General features: G+C 47.4%; 1 protein-coding gene across 4 annotated transcripts in view; it reads right to left on the reverse strand.

The window, feature by feature from the left end:
* Positions 1-15,844, reverse strand: part of KCNT1 (potassium sodium-activated channel subfamily T member 1) — a 134,093-nt gene that overhangs the window by 10,237 nt on the left and 108,012 nt on the right. For 2 of the 4 annotated variants that reach the window (XM_034751933.1, XM_034751931.1), the window contains 8 exons: positions 15,609-15,743; positions 14,883-14,994; positions 9,865-9,966; positions 8,546-8,629; positions 7,912-8,040; positions 6,675-6,695; positions 5,478-5,781; positions 999-1,061 (listed from right to left, as the gene is read on the reverse strand). In XM_034751933.1, the coding sequence (XP_034607824.1) occupies positions 999-1,061; positions 5,478-5,781; positions 6,675-6,695; positions 7,912-8,040; positions 8,546-8,629; positions 9,865-9,966; positions 14,883-14,994; positions 15,609-15,743 (950 nt within the window). The remainder of the gene's footprint in view (positions 1-998; positions 1,062-5,477; positions 5,782-6,674; positions 6,696-7,911; positions 8,041-8,545; positions 8,630-9,864; positions 9,967-14,882; positions 14,995-15,608; positions 15,744-15,844) is intronic. The other 2 variants (XM_034751932.1, XM_034751935.1) reach the window with 2 other exon arrangements.

Genomic DNA, 15,844 nt, shown 5'->3' on the forward strand with positions numbered 1-15,844 from the left:
TTAAAATCCCTTCCCACGGGTACCTCCCCTTAAATGCTTCAACTTCTTTCAGCATGGCCTGTTTTCTACAAAGCCTCATAGCTTGGGCATGCTTCAGTCAGGGACTGAGTTAATGTTTAACCCAGGACGAAATTCAGCTCCCACTAAGAGATTTGAGTCAGGGGGAAATTGCAAATAAATCCCATCAGGCTGGAATGAGACCATCCTCTTGGAGAGTAAACAATGTGCTCAGACTAGGTAAAACGTGGGTGCTAACAGAATTTGGTCCTTGCTCCTTTGAGTCAAGTCAAGCATCCACAGATGACTTGGGGCTAACCATTAAGAACACCTAAAACGGTTTTGTTACACTTTGAGATTCTCCCACAGGAGTTTTGAAATAAAATAGCAACAAAACCTAGTAGAAAACAGTCCTTTAAATTATACAAGGCTATTAAATTTTGATCCCAGTACACGTATTTTAAAAGAAGATAATGAAATATTTGCATTTCTATAGTGCCGTTCATTGGCCGGCCCCAAAGTGCTTTGTAGACTGTCTCAGACTCAGTCTTTCTGGCATCTGGAGAAGTGTACAAGTCTGGGGCAAGTTAAATCCAACACTGAGGCCCATATTCCAGAGAGGTCGCAGTTTATCCCAACCTGTTTTATTCTGCCAAGGAAAAAAAATCTGGGTCTCAAATTCCCAATGGTTTCAACAGCCATAAATCGAGTTGCAGTGGAGGGATTTTTAAAGAGGCAATTAACAGCTGTAATTTCCTTGAACATTTTCAACTAGCAAACAGTCACTGAATTTTCTCTCTCTGTGAGTTTACTGGATCTTCCATTTGTGGTGCAGATACAGGATGGTCCTTTCCCAATCCTCTCCCACAAATAGTTGCTTAAAAGGCTCAAATCAGTCTAAGGTGAAAACTGGCACGAGGGTGTGGGTTAGACTCAATTGGCATGATCTTGTTATGCTGGGTGCAGCGAGTCAAGCTTGACTCCCAGGGGAAAAGAATTACCTTGCAAATATCCAAGGTTTACCCGATTCATCACATCACTGGCTGTTAAATTTGCTACATCCTCTACAGAACATACAGAGAAAAGGTACAGACATAAACAAAGAGAAAGAGAGAGAGAGAGAGAGAGATCAGCAAGCAGTGATTCGGCAAGTATTAGAGACGAGCTCCTGAGCTTTCATGATAAAATGGGCAAAAAAAAAGAAAGGAAAGGGGACAGAAGGCAGACCAATGCGTTCTGTCTGTGAAGTCATGGATATTCAGACGCCAACAGGTGATATGCTGTGATAATGTATTCAGAGCACTGTACCAAAGGTGACTGGTCCACTGACACATCACTGGGTCCAAAGGAGCCTTCGACTTCACAGCACGTCAGTGGCACATTTCCATCTCCTCCTCTTTTATTCCTCTCCATGTTTTCTAAACGTCCAATTGAACAGCTTCCCACTCTCCTCAAGCCCGGAAATGTAGCGTTCCAGCTGAACAAGGCCTAGAGTCCAGCTGGGCCTAGGTGTTGCAGAGCGCTCTAAACATGGACCCATCCCACACACCATGTATGCTGCAGTATCTATATAGTACAGGATAAGCAGGGTATCGTCCTCACCATCCAAAATATCACATCCAATTATTTGGATTTCATTCACACTCTGGGTTGCAGCATCCCACTTGGAGCTGTTATGAGTCTAATGGAGGAGGGGAGAGATAGCTCAGTGGTTTGAGCATTGGCCTGCTAAACCCAGGGGTGTGAGTTCAATCCTTGAGGGGGCCACTTGGGGATCTGGGGCAAAATCAGTACTTGGTCCTGCTAGTGAAGGCAGGGGGCTGGACTTGATGACCTTTCAAGGTCCCTTCCAGTTCTAGGAGATGGGATATCTCCATTTATTATTATTATAATGGCTCCCACTGTGTGAGACGGTCTAGTTTTCCCTTCCAGTTTACAAGAATTCACCCACCTAGACATTTGGCCGCACTTTGGAACAAATGTCCAGAGAATGCTAGAGGGTCGTGCAAGCCCATCGGAGCAAGCTGTAGAAATTCACAAGTGCAAAAACCCTAGACATCTGCTAAGAAAAGGCAGATGTACAAGTTGCAACTACCTCCAAGCCCTCTGACCTGTGTGACCAACTCTTAGATAGCCTGTATCTCAAAGTCATTCTGGCCTTTGGTAGCTTTACTGGAACACTCTTTCCATTAGGACAGGGGTGGGCAAACTTTTTGGCCCGAGGACCACACTGGGGTTGCAAAACAGTATGGAGGGCCAGGTAGGGAAGGCTGTGCCTCCCCAAACCGCCTGGCCCCCACCCCCTATCCACCCCCTCCCACTTCCCGCCCCCTGACTGCCCCCCTCAGAACCTCCGACGCATTGAACCCCCCCGCTCCTTGTCCCCTAACTTCCCCCTCCTGGGATCCCCTGCCCCTAACGGCCCCTGGGATCCCGCCCCCTATCCAACCCCCCCTGCTCCCAGTCCCCTGACTGCTCTGACCCCTATCCATACCCCTGCCCCTTGACAGGCCCCCCGGGACCCCACACCTATCCAACCCCCCCTGTTTCCCGTCCCCTGACCCCTATCCACACCCCCACCCCCTGACAGGCCCCCCGGGACTCCCACGCTTTCCAACCCTCCGTCCCCCATCCCCTGACCGCCCCCCAGAACCTTCACTCCAATCAACCCCCCTTCTTCCTGTCCCATGACTGTCCCCCGGGACCCCCGCCCCTTATCCAACCCCCCGGCCCTCTTACCATGCCGTTCAGAGCAGCATGTGTGGCAGCCATGTCGCCTGGCCAGAGCCAGACACGCTGCTGCACTGCTCGGCAGGAGTGCGCAACCCCGCCACCCAGAGTGCTGCCTGCGCAGCGGCATGGCTGCAGGGGAGGGAGGACAGTGGGGGAGCGGCCGAGGTCTGGCCTCCCAGCCGGGAGCTCAAGAACCGGGCAGGACGGTCCCATGGGCCGGATGTGGCCCGCGGGCCGTAGTTTGCCCACCTCTGCATTAGGACATATAATTTTCCTGCTTGTCTAATATTAAAAAAAAAAACATGTTCTCTTGGGTCTCTTATTCCACTACTTGACACATGCTCTTGCTGTCCCTCAGATAATATCCCAGGGCATAATTATACTAAACCCATGTCAGTTATTCTGGATCTGCCTTGAAGGCTCCAGTGCTCTAGTACAATGGCCAACAACTTGGTGATCATCTACCATCGTAATTCTTGGAGCATTTGCATGTGAAGAGGAGGAAACGCCAACATCTATGCTGCAGACTTTGAGCCCCGGCTGAAGGAGGGCTGCTAGTTCAACAGAACAAGCAGCAGCAAGTCTTGGGATATTAACAGTGGGGGAACAGCAGATTGAGAAGAATGTAGTGAGGCAATCCTTCAAACTTATTCTACCATGCTAAAATGGGAATCTTTACATTGACTTCATTGGATATTGGGTTAGATCCTTCATTATACATCCCTCTGCCGCTCTTTAAGGAAACAAACTTGCTGGAGAATGGACATTGCTCCTACTTCTAATTCTGGCTGTAGAGGCTCAGGGATGATACATATTGCTGGCATGTTGCCAGCGGGAGACTAACTTGGACATCATTAACCTCTCTTACTGCAAACTCTCCACTCACACGCCTCTGTTTCCCGTAGACACAATGGCACACAAGCAGATGACCTGCTGTGAGATCTTGTACGCAGTAAACCAATTGGCGTGGGGATGCCCGCTCCAGTCGACTCTAGATGCAGGGATGGTAGCACTTTGAGTGACAGGACGTGACGATTACAACACTGCTGTCTCTCTAGCTACTTGGCTGTTCAACACAATGTCATTACATAGTCACGCAGACGTAGCGGTTTGTCTCCGTGTTTCTAGTAGCCCTCTGATCCAGAGGACAGCAATGCTTGGTGATCACTCAGACTTTACTCTGTAAGGCTCTGTCCCTACCAATGATTTCAGCCAGGCTCTGCACGCAGGCTCAGAATGTGCCCAAGTGCGGTCAGTTACAGGACTGGAGCCTAAAGAGCCAGCCCCTCTCCTCTTCTTGATTTGATCAGCTACCATGGAATTGAAATGAACTCTGTGTGCCATTGGAACACTGTCCAAAAGCAGGGAGCAGAAGGAGAGAAGGGAGAAATGCTCCACAATGCCACATCCACCGGTAGAACTTCCCAGCTCGTGAAGAGTCCCTCAGAACGATACCTTCTTCCTTAACTAGGCTTGTGGAACTGGCTGGTGCATTGGGCAAATCTTTGTTTCCTTTCAACCCCACCCCCCCACCCAAAACAAAATGTATTTATTTCTAAGTTCTTTCCTCTCTCTTCCATGTGTCTGAAAAGTTGCAATGATGCAAACAACTTAGAGACCAGAAATCTAAAATCCCTCCCGAAATGTATTGCCAGGGTCACACCAGCTCCACAATCCCACCATGCACAACGGTCCTGGCCCTAAGGCTCCAGTTACACGGCTCTTGGTTTGCATTATTTTGTATGAGACTGGATGCCCTGTGGAGTGTGGGTAGGGAGCTATCTCCCGAACATGAAGGGTAGAAGCTTTTGTAGCATGGAGGCAAACAGGCAGCAGCACAGGATGGCTAAAAGAAAGACAAGCAAGCAAGCGCACCGTGGGCTAAAGATTTCATCATAACTAAGGGATAGATTATTGTCCAAAAATGGTGTGAGACACTCTTGGGTTAACAGCCAATTAAAATAGCTTAGAAGAAATAATCATTGCACTGAGAGATTCTTACATTATGCCAAAGTATTATATCGTACAGTACTTGCTTTACTGAGAGCTATGAGATAATTAAAGAGTTATTAAGTTCTACACACATCGAAGTGAACCACTCAGCTCTATAGCTACTGAAAAAATATTCTAGGTGAGAATTTGCTGAAGGATTAAAAAAATATAATGATGGGCTATTGCACCAGCCTGAGCTCTTTTCTTCCATACTTTGCTGAGGGGATAGAATTCTCAGACAATAGCATTAGCAACTATTACAAATGGAGATTTCGGTCAGCTTCATGATGGAGTGGGGGCCAATATTTTCAACCTCTCCTTAGCTAGTCATCCATTTTACAGGCACAAATAATTAATGAGTGAAATTTCGCACCTGTAATTTAGGTCATTTAGACATTTATTTCCCTTGTTATACCTGGTACTTAGATATTTATTGCACCTGCAAATATTACAGATGTGTACAGAGCTATTTGTCACTGCTGAAATAAAGCCAGTGTCTGAAAACAAGCCCCTTACCGTCTCAGTGCTGTGGGATTTATAAGGCAAGAGGACTGCAGGTTGATGGGAGTGCCGAGTTTGAATGTACTATCCAGAGCTATGAACAAGTTAGAGGATCAGGCTTCATTTTGGAATTGTTTTATACCCTGAACGTGTCTGGTTTGGTTCGGCTAGATGCTAAAATACATGATCAGCTTGTGAAAGGGGCGCATTGCTGGAAAAGCCATTAACTGTAAGCAAGAACGAAACCTACTTACCATACCCAGTTGTAGGTAAACCCAGGTGTTTCATTCGGTTTTTGACAAGCTCTGAAAGCTCTTGCCGCTCCGACCTCCTGTACAGACTCAACCTCTGCTGGCTGATCCACTCCGCTGTTTTGCTTGTGTGCTTGTTTCCTTTCCGACTGAGCCTGCGTGCCCACTGCATGCTTTTGCGCCGTAGCAAGGGGTGTTCAGACTGGTCGCTCGAGCAGGAGTTCCTGTGATGGCTTGTCTTGATGTTCCAGTGCTCCTTGACATCTTTTGTATCCTCGCAATCCTCGACATTGATTGAGATCTGCGACTGGAAGTCCCAGCAGTACATAAGGGGATGCACTAAATACCTTTCCGTTGAAAACACACTAAACTCCTGACTCCACTGGAGTTGGCTGTGCCCAGCTCCTTGTAGGACCAGGTACTTACTTGGACAATGTAGTATTGTGATCAGCTACCCTTGGTCTACACCTTTACACCAACGGCCAACTAATCAGCAGCCCCCAACATTATGAAATAGGCATGTTGAGACTGCTACCTCCTGGATCCCTGATGATGCTGGGTGGATCCTGACAGTTCGATGGTGACATTTCATTTTCCTACTCTCTGGTAGTGGTCTAACATTCACACCAAGGGACTATTTCCCCATCTCCGAACCCCACCTCCACCCCAAAACCCTCTAATACTAGAAGCTATGTAGATGGTGAACTTGGAATTTAAAAATAATAATAATAAATGCATGTAACATCACTGGCACAGAAGTTTGTATGGAATAATGATCTCATGATGGCCAAACAGCTGAACTTCCATGTTTTCCTTTCATCCTCACGACAGATACGACAGCATATATCCATTATAAAATGTAAACCCGAATTGCATATATTTATTTCTAGTGCCATGGTTTGCAGCACCTCTGACAAAGGGGTAGATTGGATTTAACTAATTGTCAACCTTCAGCTCTTTGCAGCAATTTTCTATATGGCTTTCAATTCATATTTAAGATTAAACACTCTTCAAAATTAAGACTGAGTCACTAACCAACTATTCTTATCTGCCCATGCTGGGTATTGCTGGATTTTTCACAGCAATGTGTGATGGATGTAGATCATCATTGCCTTGTTGAACATTAAGTAGTGCATTAAATTTTAAAGAAAACCAAAATCGTAACAAAGTTCTCACAGGCTCAATACAAACGTTTCTCACCTGAGTTCTGATGTCATGAGGCTGCATTGGAAATAAAACAAAATAAAGATGCAGTATGTGTTAGTGGTGAATATGTATCACTGAGTGTCCATCGCATCCTAACTCTCTCTTTCTTGAGCCACTGTTTAAGATCTATAAACATGTCCAGAGGTAACACATCATAATAATTAATCACGGCTTCTATGGCACGTTCCCGGTTCAGCGCACTTGACCGAAGGCTGTTAACCTGTCCGTGGTCACACAATGAGCCAGTGGCAAGACGAGGATCCCACGATTACCCAACTCCAAACAGCATTCATTACTTTCTATGCCGGTGCTTGCTTCACCTTCGCCTTGTCTGGTTACCCAGGCTCGGCGGTGCAGACCACAGAGTAGGTGCAACTGGCACAACGTTTACAAACCGGTTGGCCGGGTCTGGGGTTCTTGGTTTAAACTTGGGGTTTTCCGTCTGCAAAGTGGCTGCCTGACATGGCTGATGAACCCCACCTGTCCTAGTTCTGTGCCAATACTAAATAATAATAAGATTTTTCAAATGGGGATTGTGGTAGTGCCTAAGAGCCCCCGCACCTCACAGGATCCCCTTGGGCCAGGTGCTGTACAAACACAAACACCTCTGCCACCAGTGCATCTTTGTCTTTTAACAAAAGGAACAGTCCCACATACCCTTGTGCCATGTAGAAATTAGAAGAGCATGGAATCTGCGAGCCAACCTCCTTTCCAGTACGCATTCCTACCTGCTTCACACTGGGCTAGTGCATGCAAATTTGTTACACCCGCCCCATTCAATCCCACTGCTTGTCAATCGGGAGCCCCCTTTGGCTGCTGGCAGCCTGGCCCAGCTGGTCCTTTAATGGAAATGTTACTCCATCAGCTGCTCAGATGGGATTTCTCCTTGCCTGGCTAGACATGATTGTTACTATAACGCAGTTCACTAACAGCTACAAGGTCAGAGCTGACAGTGCAAGTAGGGTGACCAGACAGCAAGTGTGAAAAATTGGGACGGGGGTTGGGGGTAATAGAAGCCTATATAAGAAAAAGCCCCAAATATCGGGACTATCCCTATAAAATTGGGACATCTGGTCACCCGAAGTGCAAGGGACCAGACTGACTGACGCCATTGCACACATTTTGGAAGTACTTCTACATGTTATCCAGTGACTTATCTCTGCTGGGACCTTTCACACCAGGGCTGCAGCCTGTAAGGTTTTCTGCACTCTCTGACCCCTATATTTCTTACCTCAGAGGTTGAGAACATGTGCGATTCAGTTCTGTAGATCCCAATGGGAATTTCTGCACTGGAAGAGCAAAGCTTCTGGAAGAGACGGCCATACGTCCGGATCCACAGGTCATCCTCAGTGATTTTCATCTGACCAACAGGGGGAAAAAATGTCTCTTTGCTACCACTGAAGGGACCCCTCAGCAACAGGGCAATCCTGTCTTGATAAGGTCCAAAGTTGCAGAGTTTGGATCCTGTTTTGAACTTCTCCAAGGCTCAGGGCTGTTGAGACCCCGGGCTTTGGTTTGATCCCACAGGAAGGGCAGGGAGGTTGTGTGAGTTCCTGTCGAACTCTCTTGGGACGGAGGTTGTTGTAAGGTTCAGCTCTACCCTTAACTCTTATTGAACATAACATGGAGGAACCAATACACTGCCCAAGTTGGTGTGATTTTTGTCTCCCTCTAGAGGCCAGCCCCAGTCACTACAACAGTCTGCTATTCAGTGACAGACTTTCTTCTTTACTGTGGCTCAAGAGGCCTGTGCTTGGGGGCTGAAAGTCCCAGATTCAGTCCCCACAGAATGTTCACACGCAGACCCGCATGCACGTGTGACCCCATTGTATTACAGCTTGAAAGAGACCAACATCAGCACTTACAGCACAGAGGTAGCCAGAACCCGGGGTGGTGTCAAGGCCCAGCAGCAGTCTCGTAATGGTGATCATGTAGTCCTTCACAAACGACTGACGGGAGAAATTCAGAGTGAGATCAGGCCAGAGAAAAGGTTTCACTTGTTCAACTGTTCACTTTAATGTACCAATGTATTGACAAACTGGAAAGACGGTGAGATTATATTCTATATTCTCTTCTATTTGCTTCTTATATTGTGCCCACAACCATGGTATCTGGGCACATTCCAAAGGTGAATTCAGTGATGTGACTAATATCTGCCACATGTGACTCCTTCCTTCTCTCTCTCTCTTCCTCTCCTTAGGGGGAAAACGGCATGTGGATTTATTCTTTTTAACTCATGCTGCACTCGGTTTTTAAATGATTCTCTAAAATACAGGAAACCAACATCGTTAACAAGAAGAAAGTAAAATGTGCCCTGAAGAGGGATATAATGTGGGCACAATGTAGAGTAATGTGTGCATCCGAATGGATCAAGGGTCCCTAAACTAGACACGTACCACATACCAGGCCACACGCAGAACCTGGGGCATGCCACACAGTTTTAGAGAAGGGTACTAAAGGAGCAGAGAAAGCGTGTGTAGAGCAAGGAGGCTGATGGCAGAAATGGAAGGGCCCTCTCATTAGCGTGCGTGAGACAGGTGATGGAAGGGCTTGACCTATAGGCCTGTCTATTCTCCAAATGTCCCCATTTCTATTTTGCTTTAAATTGGCAGACGTTCCTTTGGGGAAGCTGATGGGCACAGCTGCCATGCCCTAATTCACCCCACTTGGGCTCTAGTCATCTATCAAACAGGGTCCTGAGGATGAGTGAGATTGCAATGAATGCCTGGGGAATCTCTGGGAGGTTTTACCTGAATCCTCTAACACAGAAGACCGAAAGTAAGGGACCCTTGCACTAGGGTAAGACCTCTCTCTGGATGGGGACCCCATCTCGGATATGGTTCTGGAATGCCTGTTCAGCACCCTCACCCTCAGGGCCGGCTCCAGGGTTTTGGCCGCCCCAAGCAGCCAAAAAAAAAAAAATAGCCGCGATCGTGATCTGCGGCGGCAATTCGGCGGGAGGTCCTTCGCTTCACGTGGGAGTGAGGGACTGTCCACCGAATTACCGCCAAATAGCTGGACCTGCCGCCCCTCTCCGGAGAGGCCGCCCCAAGCACCTGCTTGGCAAGCTGGTGCCTGGAGCCGGCCCTGCTCACCCTAATACACCAGCAGCTGCAAGACAGAAGCAGCTTAGCCCCCTGAAGCATTCACAGCAATGCCACATAACCTGTTAGCTTGTTCTCACCTGATAGAGTAATGTATCCAACATGCTAATGCTGAACACTCTGCCGGCAGCAAACGGGAGCCGGAACATGAACGCAAGGTTGGAGCCATTCTCTCGCTCTTTCTATGGACAGAGAACATGGTGTGACAGTTTCTACCATTATGTTCACCACTTTTACAAGACTATGATACATTTTGTACAAAGTATGTCTGGTGAGGTATCATTTAAAAACTCATAATCTGCTGAACATTGTTGTTCTGGTAAAACGTGTGCATCAACATTGTATTTAAAGTTACAAGATTTTACTATACAACATTGCTGTAACATATTCCACGTTAGAAAAGGAAGCCCAAACCAGTTTTCAGAGACAAAGACACACTGGCTCCCCCAAGCAGGTGTTAATGGACTATCACCTGCTTAAGCAGCCATTCTCTGGGGAAGGTGTGAGCAAGAATTTTGCATTTCATCACAAGGATGGTTGAAACCTCACGTCCACAAGAGACTGTTTGTCACCATGATTCTGCAAGGATGTTTCCAGCACAAGAAACTGAATTATAAAGAGGGGAGAAAAACACTTAACCTCACTCTCCTCCTTCATCTGTGTTCATGACAACAACTCTTAAATAACTGAACTTGGGGCAGGGGGCAGAGTCCTGCCTGAGAGGCTTTTCGGATAGTACAGACTACCCTAAACTTATGGTGAGAAACACTTTTTACTTTTAAGTTCACTTATTTTAAAATTAAGTTAGGCATTTAGCTTGCGTTTTGTCTTTTTATTTCTTTTGTAACCAATCCTGACTTTTATGCCTCATTACCTGTAGTCACTTAAAATCTTTCTTTTCTTTCTGTAGCTAAGAAACTTGTTTCACTGTTTTATCTAACCAGTGTGTTTGGGATAACAAGGCTGGTACATAGCATTGTCCATTGATGAAATGACAGATCTCCGATGAGCTTGTTTTGTCCAGTAATGTGCTGGGCAATATAAGAGGCACATATCTGGGACTAGAGAATCTGCTGGGGTTCTTCTGCGGTGTAGTTCATGAGTGGCGAGCTAGTACTTAACACTGTGTAGCTGGGAGCAAGTTACACGCTGGAGGCTGGGTGTTACCAGGAGTGGCTGTTCTCCAGTAAAGCAGTGTAAAAGGCATCCGAGGCCAGAGAACTGAGGAGACACCGCTATTCAGCAGCCCAGATTGTATCCTGGGCAATGTCCCACGCGGAGATGAGATGGTGAGAACGATGATGCCAAGGGGCACTGAAAAACCAAGAGGACCGGCTTACAGTGAGCTCAGAGAAACAAGCCACACAACACCCCCAGCCCTGGGGATTCCAGCAAGGGCTCTTTCTTCCTTCAAATAATGCCATAACGTCAAATTTAATAGAGAGATGGTTGAAACTTTTTCATCGATTCACTTTTTGCATGAAAAATGGCATTTTGATCCAAATGAACATTTTGTTCTTGGTAGGAATTCCCCATTTTTCCCACTAAAAAATAAAAACTGAAAATTGGCAAAGTTTTGGTAAAAGTTTTTGGTAAAAAGTTTAGACTTGCAGTTTTCAAAAGCCTTTTTTTTTAACCCAACACTGGTTTTTGAAAACCATAGGTTCTGGAAAGGGGGGAAAGGGTCCGTTTGTATTTTTCATTGAAAAACTGATTTTTTTTCCCCTTGCAGGAAATTTTGGGGAAAAAACAAATTAAAAAAATCCCCACAAAAATAATAGGGCTCCTTCAACTGGCTCTCGCATTTAGGTGCCTGGCTGAGTCCCCGAACCAGCAAAGCACAAGCAGCAGCGGAGGTGGTGAAGTGAGAATCATAGAATCATAGAAGATTAGGGTTGAAAGAAACCTCAGAAGGTATCTAGTCCAACCCCCTGCTCAAAGCAGGACCAACCCCAACTAAATCATCCCAGCCAGGGCTTTGTCAAGCCGGGCCTTAAAAACCTCTAAGGATGGAGATTCCACCACCTCCCCAGGTAACCCATTCCAGTGCTCCTAGTGAAATAGTGTTTCCTAATATCCAACCTAGACCTCCCCCACTGCAACTTGAAACCATTGCTCCTTGTTCTATCATCTGCCATCACTGAGAACAGCCGAGCTCCATCCTCTTTGGAACCCCCCTTCAGGTACTTGAAGGCTGTTATCACCTTGGAGCCTATACACCAGCCCAAGCTCACGGCGAGCAACAAGCAACACGTCTGGATTCCATGATCTGACATTGGATCCCACTCTCCAGAGGCTGCTGAAGTTTAGCACCACAACCACCCTTGGGGGCTGCATCCTGGGGGCTCCTGCAGCAATGTCCAGCACGGATGCATTCCCATTATGCCGGGTGTAATAGCTAGCGGATCTCTGAGCACAGCTTCCCAGGTCAGTTCCTGCCTTGATCATCCCCCAGCATGGAACACACGGGGGTGAGTTCTGTGTACCAGTTACACCTTCTCTTCTCCCATGATCAGTGAAACTTGGGGGTGCAGGGGAGGGCTGGGAGAGAGATTTTTCTCTTAAGCAATATAGGTTTGCAGTATGTACAAATGCAGTCATTAGATCTGCCTTTCTAGCCCGCTGCGTTCAGCATCTCAGATCAAATTTCCCTTTGAAGGCAACAGCAGCCGTATTTTCTAACTGTCTAACACCCATCCATCATACACCCCCTGCTGGATACCATAGTACAGACAGACAAGGGCCCAGCTCTGGCATTTGCAGACATGGCTATCCTGAAACTGTGTTAACTTAATAATTATCTTTTACTCCCTGGGTGGCAAATTCTAGCACTGGGTGACAAATTTCTCTCTCTTAACACTGGGGCCATTCAGATAATTATTAACACCAAACCTCAGATCTTAAGACTATTCCTGGATCCCCTGGCAACAGGCTCTGAGTGCAGCTCAGAATTAATAAAAGCTGCTATCGAATCTCAGCTGTCCTCAAGTGGTCAAAGAGGGAGCCTTGTATGCAGAGTGTAATAATGGTCGGGCAAGGCTGTGGATAGGAGAGAATGAAGCTTCTCATTTCATCACAGGGAACTCTGGGGATCAAAACATTATTGCATTTAACAGCTTTCCTGAGAGACCGCAGAGTACCTCACGTCCAGGGTCTACCTGCCATGAGATTAATTGAAATGTCATTGTAGCCATTTGTTATTTTAAAAGAAGAAAAGTCAATGGAAGTTCCTGATACTTATGATTTGTACTGCTGTAATGTCACTAGACCCCCACCAGCCTAGAGGCTGCACAGACACAGAGTAAGTGTCTGCCCCAAAGAGCTTATTGTCTAATAGACAAGCCAGAGCTATTGTCTCCATGGGAAACTGAGGCACAGAGAGGCTAAGGGACTTGCCTAAGGTCACATGGGGAGGCCAGAGCAGAGCTGGGACTCCAACTCTGGTCTCCAGCATCTTAGCTATAAGACAATCCTCCTTCTCAACATGGCATGTTTCACAGCAGCCTGGTGACAGCACATTCATTGCTGACGTAGCTGCATCCTACCAAGATGGCGACCTCGCCCAGTAAAGCCAGCCTCGCACTTACGCCACCACTGACGTCTGATTGATTCAGCTGGTTCTCTTGTGATGGAGAATCCATTAGCTTCCTTTGGTGTCTTGGTCCATTGCAAAACTTTGGGTGTTTCTGTTTCTCTTGAAGTTCAGGATACACATGGAGCCCCTGCCCACTTGTCCTATCCTCTCTGATCTCTGTGCCATATTTGTAACATCGGTGCTCATTTGCAGAGCGTTAGGTCTCTTCTCTGATGGAGAATCTGCCCAATAGTAACTGGATGGCCCGCAGTCGCATCCTGAAGGCAGGGGGTCAAGATCATGACCTTTGACCAACTGGCCATGGCAGCCCCCAAGGGCCAGGGCACCGTGCTGCTCTCAGGGCCCAGGAAGGGACGCAAGGTGTACCAGCACTTCGGCAAGGCCCCCGGCACCCACAGTCACACCAAGCCCTACGTGAGCTCCAAGGGACAGAAATTCGAGCGGGCCCGGTGCCGCTGCGCCAGCCAGGGCTACAAGAACTAACGGCGCCGGCCTGCACCTGCCTGTGTCCAATAAATGGGTCAGAACCGTGAGGGGGAAAAAAGTAACTGGATGGATGCTCTATCAGCCACAATGACAGCAAGGTCCAGCAGGGCAGCTTATCTGTGACAGATCTTTATGCCCAGCCCCTAGAGCCTTTCAATTCAGAGATTGCCCTCAGAGACCGGTCATTATGAGGCAGTTAGGAAAAAACAGAGAGAGATGCGGGGGAGGGGGAATATAGTTCAACATTGAGTTTATGCTGGTTTTGATTCTCTCTGAATTGGTTCAACCACCCTTAATACACAACACCATGAATGCAGTACAACATACGTGTGCGTGTGTGTGTGAGGGTGAAAGAAATGAAAATCCTTTTACCTTCCCCTCAAGAGAGGGCACTGAGACCGGGCAGTAGTATCAGAGATGCCAACTGTCCTGGTTTTGACTGGCACACGCTCAGCAGACGACCGTGACAAACTATGAGTGCTTTCATTTGTTACGGGCTGTCAATGCAGCATCTCAGACACTCACACGGTCTGGTTCAGTTATTCCTTGAATGTTTCCCCTTCCCATCAACTGTTATTTCTACCCCACAAAAATGCCTAAGCAACATGTAATATAAACATTGAATGTAATTTGATGCAGAAGGCTCTTCTCGCAGAATTATTTAACCCACCACCGCAGCGGGAGCATTGTACCGAGTAACTAAAATCAGACTCACAGCAGGGACAGCTTTGAAGAGTGCCGATGCTACTCGCACTAACTAAGGAAACGCAGAGACCCACAAGGTCAATTGCCTGCATATTTGCGTGTCTCAGATTATCCTGGGTGGATGTTCATTAACTGTGGTGCCTGCAGTGCACAGCAGGAGAGCGCAGGACTATGAAGAACTGTAAATTAATGACTCATTACTGAACCCTTCCTTCAAACACAGGCATGCAGGGAACTCACCAGGCTCCCTGTTAGCAAACACGTCTGGGAGGAAAAGCAGAGACCCTCCCCGTGGCGAAGGGGCTTCCTTACCTTTTCAAGTTTGGAGAGGGCCAAGGAATAACTGTCCTTTGCTCTGAACTGCATGAACCTCATATTGGACGGGTGGGTCAGCTCGGTGATGATGCTAAGGCTTGGAAACAGCCTGCAATGGAAGGCAGACTGGTCAATGTCTGATGCGCGCGCATTCCAAGAGAGGCAGAGAGGAGGAAACTTTCAGCTTTGAAATGTGGCCAAATAAAGAGTGGAAACGGCCTTGTGCCCCATCCGAGATCCGAAACAGGCTGGGGCTAGAGCACCACAAGCTGTACAAGCAAGGCCAGCCCCAATACCACCTCACTGACCCCCCCTTTTAATTCTCTCTATTAACTGGAGTGATGCTAGGTGCACACCAACAGCATGGCTGACGATGCGCAAAGCTGGGGACAGAGTGAGGGACTCTCCTTATTAACTAGCACGTCTGCGTGCAAGGGCCAGCTGCAGGCCGTGTCGAACACAGGAGCCCACCCCGGGAACCCAGACCTAATATCTGCTATAGATGCCTGACCCTGCAAAACCTCGATGTGCAGAATCCCGTCTCACACCAAGGACAGTTCAACTCATTGCAGAAAGGGCCAGCTAATATAGGCACCTCCCATCGGATAGCTCGCACCCTCTGCCTGGGGCCCTTCTCAGTCTTTTGTTTCCATTAAAACAAATAAAATACTATAAGAAGAGAGGCAGGCGCAAACGACAGCAGAACCCAGAGCTGCTTCTTACCGGAACATGGTCTGGACGTTGACAATTGTTTTTGCGTCTGCCATGTAATCCTCTTCTGCGCTCATTGTGCTTTCCTTATCCACAACCACCAAGTTGTCAGCATAAATGATCCCACACTGCAGCAAACTGTCGAGGCTGGAACAATCCCCCAAGACAAAAGGTTGTGGGGGGGTTAATCCATTGGAAAATAAGATGCTGAATGATAGTTTGCAAACATACCCATGTCTTTGCACAGA

The sequence above is a fragment of the Trachemys scripta genome, chromosome 17 (genome assembly GCF_013100865.1).
Source record: "Trachemys scripta elegans isolate TJP31775 chromosome 17, CAS_Tse_1.0, whole genome shotgun sequence".
Taxonomy (NCBI): domain Eukaryota; kingdom Metazoa; phylum Chordata; order Testudines; family Emydidae; genus Trachemys; species Trachemys scripta.